This window comes from Protopterus annectens, chromosome 3.part0 (assembly GCF_019279795.1).
Source record: "Protopterus annectens isolate FY-2018-M chromosome 3.part0, PAN1.0, whole genome shotgun sequence".
Classification (NCBI taxonomy): domain Eukaryota; kingdom Metazoa; phylum Chordata; order Ceratodontiformes; family Protopteridae; genus Protopterus; species Protopterus annectens.
Window position 1 is genome coordinate 964,580,941 of NC_056731.1, and position 12,445 is coordinate 964,593,385.

Here is a 12,445-nt window from a genome sequence, read left to right on the forward strand (position 1 = left end):
ATAACAATGCTTAGTTATTAGTGTTCTTTATGCAAACACTAACCAAACAGTGACAGAACTCTCTAAGAACTGAATGAAAGAGAAATTTTGGCGATGTTTTACAACAGTACCCATCCATGTGCAGTAACAAGGCCCGCCCAAATCCATCCCAACAGTCTGCCCATGACCAAAAATACAAATACACCAACTCAGAGATTGTACTACTTTGAGGAAGAAAGTAAAAAGTACATTACATCACAAATATTACTTTTTTCCTTGTGATTTTTGCAGAGGTGCCAACCCCCCCCCCCGCACCCCCTGAGTGTATAAATACAAATATAACAACTCTTAAGATCGCACCACTTTGAGAAAGAAGGAATGAATATTTGTGATGTCACAGGCAAATCTGCATGACATGTCAATCATCCATTATTTGCATGCATGTCAGTCACTATGGCCATTCCCATTCCTGCAAAATGACTTGGGGAGGGGGTACTGTTTTAAAACAATGCCGAAATGTATACTTACTCTGAAGAAATTTTGGTGGGTTATCATTGACATCTGTAAGTGTAATGTTAACGGTTGTTGAACCTGACAGGCCTCCAACTTGGCCTGCCATGTCTTTGGCTTGAATGACAACAGAATAATGTTCCCGTGCTTCTCGGTCCATGTTTGGTAAGGCGGTCCTGATGACACCTGTGGCAAAGAAAAGCAGATATTCAAAATCACTCCTGATGGAAGGTAATTTTTTTCTTCTTCTCTGTTGTCAGTACTGTCTGTTTATTAAAAATGATTATGCTAAGACTCATTTGGAATTTTATTAATGTTTTTTATAATTCTTTAGAAGTATTTATCACTATATACTGGTCAATAAAAAGTAATTTAAAAAAATGAAATAAATCAGCTACAATGCATATTTTATTCATAATTTTAATTCTCTGATGTTAAAAGCAGACTTGTATAGTACATAGTATACCATTAGTACATTATGATATAAATGACAAAATACAAAGATCTGATACAAAATACCTAAGCAAAACAACTTGCCTTATGTTTAAAGACAAAAATATAAAGAATTAGTAAATAATTGAGAATATTCTTGTGCTTTTCATTCAGTAAAGTAAAAATCATTGATTGTTTAAAATAACTACTTTGATGACCATCTGCATTTGTCGCTGTAGTATGAGAACTTTAAATTGCCTCTATTATTTCCTTATATTCATGGCAGCAAAAACTAGATAACAAAAAAGTCACACAGTTTAAGCAGAGCCAACAGGATTATGGTGAATGGAACATCCTGCTGCTAAGATGACATCTCATATTCAGTTAACATCTCATATGTTGGAACAGTAATCAGTTATAAAATAATAAGTGGTTGAAGAGCTGTGAGTCTTTTCTTTTTGAAGAGTGGGACAGAGGATGGTCATTCTGCTGGTCTGATTCCAAACGTTAAGTCACCTCAAGAAATATTTCAGTGTACAAATGATCCAACTACGTCAGATTGCATATACCTTGATTACATAGTTGTAGGATGCAAACCTCATTATGAATAAGGAAAAAGTCATATGATGTTCAGCATCAAGGGGATATTAACCAGCCTTAAGCCATTGCAAGTTAAGTGGTATTATTATTGAAAAAGTGGACTAATACAAGTACACTGGTATTAACAACAACCTCAGCTTTAGTGCATAGAGAAATGCTATTGTAAAAGACATACATTATAAACTGGGAGCCCTCTGCATCTCTACATCTTTAATAAATGGCCGCCCCATACAGGGGTCCAGGGAAGTAAATAGTGTGGGAAGAAATAGCCAGGGAATTGTTATGGCTAGGCTTGTATAGGCCCTAGGGCCGGTAACCTAGTACCAACTTATGAACAGCTAGCTAATGCATTTCTTATACCCAAATGATTCTATGGATAAAGCTCTGCTGAATGCCACAAAAAACTGTTCTACTCCAGTTTGAATGTATGTATTGTAAAATATCCAGTCATGCACATTCTACAAATACCTGTATGCTCCCAACTACATACATTGGACTTTGTTTGATACAAAATAAAATAAACTACATTTATCTAAACTATACACACAAATGTATATTTAACTACCATTGCCCTACCATCAACGTATTACTTCACTGGCATATAAACAGCAGAATTCTTAATTTCTGTACAAACAATTCTGGCAGATAAACAATAATAGTGCTATCATGGGTGACAGACCCCTACCCTACCATTGCTCTGAGTAGAATTCCATTTCCATGACTTTGAATCTTAATGACAATACTGCCACCTTTTACAAAATACAAAGGGTTTTCTATTTTTATATCCATTGTTAATGTGGCTACCTATACTGATCCAGAATATATAGCAAATCTACTGGCAGTAAGTTCTGTTGTAATGTTACCACTCTCTCTCCCAATCAACTTTCCCTCAGGAAATGCCATCAAATATAACTCCCCCTACTATTGCTAGGGAACAGGTCTTCAATGTTCTCTCTCTAATGCCAAGAATATGGCATTGATTGACCTAGACAATATCCAGAGATGCCTTCTAAATAGCATGAAACATCATCTTTTAAGTCTTCTGGAAATGCTATTTTAACTGTAACCTGCAAAAATTCTGTGTGCATCACAAATGGAAAACACAAACAGTCATCCCTCTAAAAAAGGTGTACATCTACAGACCCTGGAAACTACAGACCCATGAGTTTTATTAGTACCATATACAAAGCCAAGGAAAGAATTAACATGAAAATGATCAATAATGACCTAGGAAACATCAAAACACTGGACACATCCCAATTTGCTTTTGTCAACGGCAGGTCATGCCTACTCAACCTGGTGGACTTCATTGAGAAGGTCACCAAAGCAATGGATGAAGGCAAAATGGTTCACACTGTCTACCATGACCTGGCCAAGGCAATTGAAACAATGCCCCAATTGGGCATTGTTGACAAACCAAAGATGTTTGGTAAAAATCCTTATGTCACCTGGGGAATAATAGCCCGCTAGCTCACAGACAGGACCCAGAAAGTAAGAACTGGGGAGTCCTTTTCTACAAAGAGGCCAGTCACAAGTAGAGTCCCTCAGGAATCAGTGTTGGGACTACTCCTTTTTGGCATTTATTTCTCTCACATCCAGGCCAATGTCAAGGGCTTCTGGCTGACTACATTTTTAGATGATTACAATTAAGAAGCAGTCATAAAATTCCCCACTAACATTAATGCTCTCCAGGAAGGAGTGACACAGAGAAATAGCTTGTGTCAGAGACATGGACTAAAAGTAAATGCCAATAAATGCATAGTAGTATCCTTCAGGAAGTCACCCACCATGTTGACAACACACCCTTAAGAATCGACCCAGCAGCGAGAGACCTAAGGACATACATAGACAGTAATCTAGCCTTGACCACCACTTGTCTACAACAGTGAGGAAATCATTCTATGTTGTGCAACTTATAAATGAATGTATAGTATCTAGGTTCAAGAAGGTCATTGTTCCACTGTATTCAACATTCATCAGACTTGTCATTGAGAACAATTCCCCCTTTGGTATGTATGTATGTAACCAGGCTCATCCAACAATTTCAACATCTACAGAGGTACTTCACTAAAAAAATACAGAGCATAAGTAGTATGTCCTGTGCAGGTCTCCTCAAAGCCCTATCTCTGTATTCTGTCTCCTATAGGTTGCTGGCAGGAGATTTATGCTTGGCATACAAGGTATTATCACACTCCTCCCTGATGGGCCTCCTGCATATCTGCAAAACAAACATCACCAGAATTAACCATTCTAAAGACTTGAATCTTGCCTATGATATAAATAGGACCTGCTGGAGAGACAGGCATGTACCTGAAAGAATATTCTTTCTCTGGAGCAACCTCCCATTCCATTTGAAGCAGAGTTCCTCCTTAATACAGTTCAAGTGTAACTTAGACAATTGGATGTGGAGCAGGAAATTCATCCCTGGTTTGGCATCCCTGGTATATCTCTAATGGACACAGACATCCTGTGATTCATCTCTCAGGCTCCTGCTTGTAAATGTTTCACCTCCCAAGCCTCAAGGTTACACTTATCAGGGATACCAGAAATTGTCAGAGATTTGGATGCATGGCTAGGCTTAAAAAGGTCATTAGCCTAGTATACACCTATGAATCTATGAACCTATCTGCAGCTTTTTTGAGGCTATAGCCTGAATATTTATTCATTCATTTATTTATTTAGTTTTCTTTATTTACCAGGAAAGTCCAACTGGGTAATACCCATTTTCAGTAGAGGCCTGGGGAGAAAAGCTCCATTTGCTTACATTGGATTATATTATGTTCCAATTAAAAATAGAGTAGTTACATTTCTATTTGCATTTATACACAGATAGTAGTTACATTTATAAATTCTGAGATTTTACAGAGGTGGAAGTTACTAAAGAAAAAGCCCACGTGCAATTTAGTGGATTGCACAGGCAGCAGTTATGTATAAAAATAGTCTTTTTCATTTCCATGAAAGGTTAAGACTATTCTATTTAAGGAGATTATTTAGGGAGTATTGTATGGTGAAGACAAAGTCTTAACCTTGTGATGAGCATGTGCAGGACCAGGACTGGTTAAGATGTTGTTCAAGGAGTGGTTTACAACTATTGAGTTTGTTGGAAAGTTTTATTTGTGTGGGGATGCTATTACAGTGTTTAGCAATGTACTGGGAGTCGAGAGAGTCTCCTGCAACATTATTTGATGTATTTGTAAGTATTAAGAACTTGTTAATAGAGCAGAGGTCCCTTGTTGGACAGTAGGGCAGTAATATTACGTTTTTGCAGTGCTAGCATTTTTTCTGGATGATGAATAAGTTTGTGTGATGTAGTTAGTTATGAATATGTTAGGTACTTGCATATTTCAAACTAGTTTAATTGCTTTAAGCTATGACAGTAGTGGGTCCTATAAAGGAAACTGTGCCAAATTTAGCTATTTTATTGTAGCAAGAGGCAAGTATCTTTTTTTGAGCATTGTTTAAGTTTGTTCGGATAGGAACGGCATATAAAAGAGTTGGCAATAAGAATGCATATAGGGTTTTTCTTTCAGTATCTGTAAGGAATCCATTGATTCTATAAAGGGAGCCTAGTTTATGGTGTGTAGATTTAATGGTGTACAGTATATACTAGTCATATTTGAGACTGTCATCTATTGTAACTTCCAGAAGTTTAGTGTGAGCTATAGTTTCAATGACAGTATTATTTGATGACTTTATGGTAAAAGAGTGATTTTAATTTGGCAACTTTTTCAGTAAAAAGCAGTAACTTATTTTTCCTGGTGTTGAGTAAGAGGCTTGATTCTTTGAGTCTGGTCTTCAGAAAGAAAGATTTTTGTGTAATGTCTTGGAGCTAAACTAGCATGGTGAGTTGAGGTGTGGAGGTCATTAATAAATATATTTGGAGAGGACCCACGACAGAGCCCTAAGGGACACCTGAAGTAACTGGTTGAAAAGGTGAGTAGGTTTGTTGCCATTTAATGGCTTGTTGCCTTCCAGATAGGTAACTAAGAATCCACAACAAGAAGTATTGTTAAAGTGCTATTGAGGAGAGTTGAATGAGCAGTTTCTGGTGTGAGAGAGGATGAAATGCCTTTCACAACTTTAAGAACATGATGGGCACAAGCAGGCCATTGTTTCTAAGTTGGTTTATTATATTGGAAAAATGCAGTAGAGCAGTAGTGATGCTGTGCTGGGGCCTAAAGCCATGTTGTGTTTCTGAGAGCATGTTTTTTGATGTTAAGTATTGCATCAGCTGTATATGGATGCATTTTTCTAATATTTGGGAGAGGGGGAGAGAATCGCTATTGGTCTGAAGTTATTAAACTCTTTAGATGTGCCTTTGTGCAGCGGTATGATGTAGAATATTTTTCCACAGTGATGGGACATATCTTTCCACTATTGAGCTATTAATTAGTATGGACACATGGAAGGCTGTAACTTCTGTTGCTATTTTAGGTAGTCTGATGGTAGTTGATCTACAGCTACACAAGTAATTTTCAGTTTAAGGAGCAACTTCATTATGAGTGAGGTAGGTACTGGACTGAAACTGAAGAGCTGTGGGTGGTTTTGATTGGACAGGGATAGAGAGAGTGGAACAGATGTATAAGTGTCTATGAGAGACAAAATTGATTGTACAAAGTAGGAATTAAAGTAGGTGGGGATAGAGTTTGTCATATTGTCTGTTTCTGGAGAGGGAGCGGTGGTCTAGCTAGAGTAGTTTATTTAGTGATGACCAAAAAAAGTTTTGGGATGTTTTTATATTTGTCTTGTAGGTTGGTAGAGTATGTTTGCTTATCCTGTTTGACATGGAGTTTTGCAAGGTTCCTAAGATGTCTAAATTGCTGGAAGGCATTTTGAGTTCTATTTTTATACCAATTTTACCAGACTTTATCACTTTTTATCATGTTTTTTTGTTTGTTTGTTTCTTTTGACAGCCATGGTGAGAGGGTTGGACTTTACTGTTTTATTATGTACTGGTGCTAGATTATTTAAGGTCTATAATAAAATGTTATTAAAGTATTCTACAGCAGTTTCTAGTGGCATTGTTCTAAGTACATTCCATTTACATTGTTTTAGCGTTTCATTGAAAATATCTTTGCTGAAATCAGTTCTACTTCATATTTGATTATAGATAATATGTTTATCTAAGTTATGATGAGCTCTAATGGTATATGTTAGCATATGGTCACTTATGCTATCTGAGAGGCAGCCTATTTTTGTCAGTTTGTCTGATTTGTTTGTAAAAATCCCATCAAATGTTTAGCTTTTTAAAAAATACGTGAGGTGAAGATGCAAAATCAACTGCTAGTACACAAATAATAAGTTTAGCGCTTTCATTCACTTTAATAACACAAACTTTTTCAGAACTCTAATGATTACCTTTCTTGTAAATTAGAATTCAAAAATCTTAGGAGGGTACTAGGTTAGTTGTAGAGATTTAATCTGATAGTTAAAACGGGCAAGGATTAAAGCAATTTGAGAGAGAATTTTGGCTGGTAAACTGGAGTGGGTATCATTCCTCTCAAAATCTTAGAGCAAGAAATCTGGACAAAGCCACAAATAATGGTGGAACAAAGGCCCAAAAATAGGGACACTTTTTTAAATATTGCTCTTACAAACTTAGAAAGATTTTGTATTTTCTGAAGGATATGAAGTCTGAAAATCAAATGACTCCCATAATTGTCTGACTTTAGTCCTCAATGATTTGCCAATGAATTGCCAGAAAACTATAATTTTATGAGGAACATACTAAAATATGAGTCAAAAATCTATACATTCTTCGAAAATCTGGACAGTTGAGGGCTATGGTCAGTGTTACTATTGGGAGTAATTCTATTGATCGTTTTTCTTTTGGAGGGAACTGATGGCATTGGCTTGAGGAACACCTGGTATAGAGAAAGAGAAAAGAAGAAACAAGCAGTGACTGAACTTAAACCACCACAAGTCTGCTGAGAGAGAGATAGGTGAAAGGAACATTGCAGGTTAAAAGGCCTCTGTGCCAGTAGATGAAAGTCTGAATAGTTTTAGAAAGACTATACACTGGAGGGGCTATATAGGTAAACAATGTTGTCTTACAGATCTGTAAGCCAAGGGACAGTCTTTGTTTTTGGAAAGTGAGGAAAGTTCATGTTTTCATTTTTCTGTTGGTTGGATACAGAAAACCTATGTTTTATATAAACTGATGTAAATAATGTTCTTTAGGACTTACACCAGGATAGAATGTGGGCAGTTGATCCAGATTAGCCATTTGCTGTGTGTCAAAATGCAAGCTATATTTTGGCAGCCAGTTCTCTATAATTTTGTCAGTTTTGTCTCCTCTAGATGCTTGTTGCTGGACTGATGTACATAACCACATGATTTTTCCCACTTCTGTTTTCTGGAATGTTTCCTGGTGACCCAAAGCATGAAAAATTGCTGAAGTGATGCGTTGTATCATGTTACTGACCAGATGCTTCTGTAGTTAGAGCAGCAGTAGGGCTTGATGGCTGATATAACTGCTAGCCCAAAGATTGCGTATAATGTGTAAATGACAACTACAGAGAATGAACTGGAACCCCTTCTGGTGATTTTAAGGCCTATATCATCAGAGAGACAAAGTATGACTAAAAATGTTACCATCTCAACTGACAGGAGAAGCACTGAAAACATGCATGGACATGGAGGAATCTGATTACATGGGCAATGACAAATAAAAAAAAAATGGTTAGGGCTAGACTACCCTTATAATTTTACAACCAAACTTGTAAAGGTAATAAACTAATAGCCCTGTAGATGTATAATTTAAAACACATTTAAAAGTGATGCTTAAAAATTCATGTCAGCAAAAAAAGTGAAAATGCTATAAAATGAATCAGCTGACAGATTTAAAATAGCTTAGTCTAAAATATAAGAATTTGGGTACTGCAAAGCTATCCAAGCTGATGAGCTAATGACATTAGCAGAATGCATATTTGTTAATGATTCAGTGTTCAAAATAATAAATATAAGAATCTGGGTATTGCAAAGTTATCCTAGGTGAAGAGCGAATAACATTAGCAGAATGTATATGTGTTAATGATTCAATGTTCAAAACTGAACATTGTGTTTAAAAGACTAACGTTGCAGTGATAAACATACCATATGTGAAACACATAGTTGCAAGTAGTGTGCTAATTTATTTCATATCTGTAAGTGGAAGATCACATTGGTATAATCTGTACTATTAATACCGAGGACAATATTACTGATTGCTCCTGGGGATTGTGATAAAACTACATTAGAATAACTATGTAAGCACTCTAACTTCGTGTCACAAATAAGCAAGTGATGTGCATCACATTTTTAGAAGAAAGGGGGTTTTAAACCAGGCTGAACTCTAGAAGAATCATTAACTTTCTAAAATATTCCTCAATTCCTAAGTTTAACATTAGTAACAGCTGGAAAAGAAAAGGAAGCATGCATTCACGGTGATAGGAAAACATAACCCTTGCACATGCAAGTATCCAAGCAGTCATATGAAATATGTTGCAGCCAGTGATTTTAGTCCCTGAACTGTCTCATAATGGTAATGAAAAGATATCCCCCATTTTAAACCACTATGGAAAATGTGGAGGAGGGAGAATCCATAGATCCAGTATAGCAGGTTGATTTTTTTGTTAAAAATAGCGATGGTTTGATACACCAATTCAGAATAAGAATGGGAGAGTGGCATTTACTTAGAGGCCCAGAGCCAAAATCACAAGAATTGGTTTGGTACAGCAGGTGTCACAATCAGGCCATTGCTGGACAGTGAAAGTGAGACGCCAGTAAGGGAAATGAACTGAGAAGCCAGAGGTAAGAATTGGTGTAGGACACAAATCTACACTTAAACATACAAGAAGTGTTACTAAAGAAACTCTCAGACATTAGAAGTAAAGCGCCTAAGGGGGTGGTCTCTAAGAAAAAAAAAACAGAGTACTAAAAGTGAGCTAAACAGAATAATGCTGACTTCTATGTCTCTTTCTGACATTGCTAAGATCAAAAGTCCAATCCTTAACAACATTATATGTATATTAGGAAAGGAATATTACAACAGATATTTTCTGAGATAACATTTGCAAAGGTAGGACAACAGAGAAAGGCAAAGGAAAGAAAAATGAGAGTCATATGCCCTTACAGTAAGACAAAAGGATTGCAGTCTAAAAGAAAAGAGATCACACATGACATTTGTACAGATATCACAGATAATAAAACAAAAAGTGATTTTTTTTCTAGACCTCCCCTTTGCAATAGGAAACATAGAAAAAGCTAATGAGTCAGTGTTTTGGGGAGGAGGAAGCTCCCCTTTGTAATACGAGACAGAAACAGCTGCAGTGTTAGTGTTTTGGGGAGGAGGAGGAAGCTCCAGCTCCCCTTTGCAATGAGAGACATAGAAACAGCTGCAGTGTCAGTGTCCTGGGGAGGAGGAAGCTCCCCTTTGCAATGAGAGACACAGGAACAGCTGCAGTGTCAGTGTTTTGGGGAGGAGGAAGTTACACCTATCAAGTAAAAAAAAATAGTTGAGAACCTACCCATGAGTTTCCAGAGTGGGTATCCTTAACTAGATACTTACTAGCCAAGGCATTCCCTTTCTGTCAAAGGAACTGCATATATTACACTTCTGATCTTGAAGACATTTGTCTACCATCCTCAGATGGATGGATTAGTTGCCAGTTTCAGTAACATGCTGAAAACCGGTTGTTATTGTTTGTAATTTGAAATGTGCAGCAAACTACAAATGGATTTACCCAGTCTTAACTTGTGTATAGGTAGAATATTGCTAATGAAACTTGGAGAGAGGAGAAGAAACTCTCTAAGTGTATGATAGAACACTATATTTGTTTGCAGCACAGATGAGCATCGGTTATGTCCATAATAAAGGCGCACACGCAGACAGCTCAAGGGATGCAGCAAGGAATTTATAATATAATTAAAATATAATAAAATTCAGAATTTTGAGAATTTATCCCCTAAGATCATGCATTAGTGTTAGTGTCCTGTTTGGTAAAGAAATGATTGTGTAGGTGGCATTCAAGGTGACCAAAAGAATAAATGTGGTGAAATATAAAAATAGGCAGCCAACAAAGAGGGTGAGAGTTATGAGAGTAATGAAATGAAACCATTGAAACAAGTAAACAATTCCACAGTGAGTTAGCAAGCTGACGTTCCTATAGGAGACAACAGAAAGTATCTGCCAGAAATGTAGTTAAAAGAGTTATTTCCTTATCAAAATTATAAAAACAGTCTGTAAGAACATTTCGATTAAGATATTAGGAGGAGTTTCCACACGTCTGAGAGAGCTATACTGACAGAACAAATCAGAGTGGGAATATTTATAAAGGAGTTTTAGCTGAAACTTTAAAGATTACCAGAATCACCAAAGCAACAAGAAAGAGAAGTTCAAATGATGCTAAAGACAGGATTGATAGAAGGCCCACAAAGTGACTGCAGCAGCTGATAATGTTAGTTCTCAAACCGTAGCTATCCTCTGCCCCTATTTGATGAGTTGATAGGGATTCTAGGATAAGCAAGGCATTTAACAATACCAATACTAGACTTGGCAAACAGAAACTAAAAAATATCACTTAACTCCTTCCAACAAAGAAAACTAAACCTTACCCCCCTCCCTAAGCCTAAAAGCACCCTTCTGGATCTCATTTCCCACTTACCATGTCTAAAGTGAGCACTTGCTTGTGTCTGCCTACTAGGATGCAAGCAGATGGTGTGACAGCAGCAGTGCTGAACTTGCTTGACTTCAGGGGCGGAAAGCTGGCTGGTTAGGTTTACAGTCTTTAGATTTCCTGGATGCACATTCTGGAATTTGAGCACCTAGGTCTTGAGTGGCTGCAGAAAATCCTCTTAAATCTTGTACATAACAATAACAATAGAACTTTAATGAATTAATAAATATATTACTAAATAAATAAACAGATACATCTAGCTTGTACCTTTCCTTAAGTCTTCTTCTTCTTTTGGCTTTTCCTGGTTAGGGGTCACCACAGAAGATCACCTGTCTGCTCATTAAGTACTAGTTATATATCTTAATAGTACATGTATTTTTATATACCAAACTAAATACATAGCTACTTGATTAAATAAGTAAAGAATAAATAGCTACAACTAAATATTCACAACATGGAAGCTGGTGGCTGGATCTCTGTCTGATTTAACTGTTGTGTGTTAAAGACTTTAATGATGAATAACTGCCTTCAAAAGATGAGCAAACTGAAGGTCAAAAGGTGAATCTTGACATGCATTTTCAGAGTACCTTAACAAGTGGGTTTTGATCTGATTATAATTCTTTTCAGCATATACAAGGAGAGCTGCTATGATATATTACTGGTTACAAGGAGAAAAAGTGCAGGAGCTTAAAGTGGTTTATGGCTTTGGCAGCTTTAATACTGTTGCACAAAGAATGGACAGAATATACTTGTATCTTTGAAGATATAAAATGCTGTTGTGCACTTTGTGATCACACATTCACACACACACACACACACACACACACACACACACACACACACACACACACACACACACACACACACACACTCACACACACACACACACGCACACACACATACACACACACTTAAAACCAGAAATGTGGCAGTATGACACGTTTTACAACTTTCAGTACTGTTTTAGCTTGTGTTGGCTGTTCTGTAGCTGGTAGCTACTGTTAATGCTGTAACATAAGACTAAAGCTTAGCAGAACTGAAAAGTGCTTCAGAATTTTTTACCCTGAATTAAGAAGATAATTGCTTTAATCTCTGTACCACAAGTGGTTTGTCTAACTCATCACATTAAGTTATATGGTTGTATTTGTGATGATGTGAAGTATTGCCAGCCATGCCAGTAGAAGTAGGGCAGCGGATGTGTAACATATACCAGCACAGCTAGCTGAAATTTAGAAAAGAATTAGGGTTCTTTTTAGAAGAATGAAATT

The 12,445-nt window shown here is 36.8% G+C and overlaps 1 protein-coding gene across 4 annotated transcripts in view; it reads right to left on the reverse strand.

The window, feature by feature from the left end:
- Positions 1 to 12,445, reverse strand: part of CDH18 (cadherin 18) — a 3,071,238-nt gene that overhangs the window by 704,465 nt on the left and 2,354,328 nt on the right. For all 4 annotated transcript variants that reach the window (XM_044065283.1, XM_044065285.1, XM_044065286.1 and 1 more), the window contains one exon: positions 508 to 675. In XM_044065283.1, coding sequence (XP_043921218.1) covers positions 508 to 675 — 168 coding nt within the window. The remainder of the gene's footprint in view (positions 1 to 507; positions 676 to 12,445) is intronic.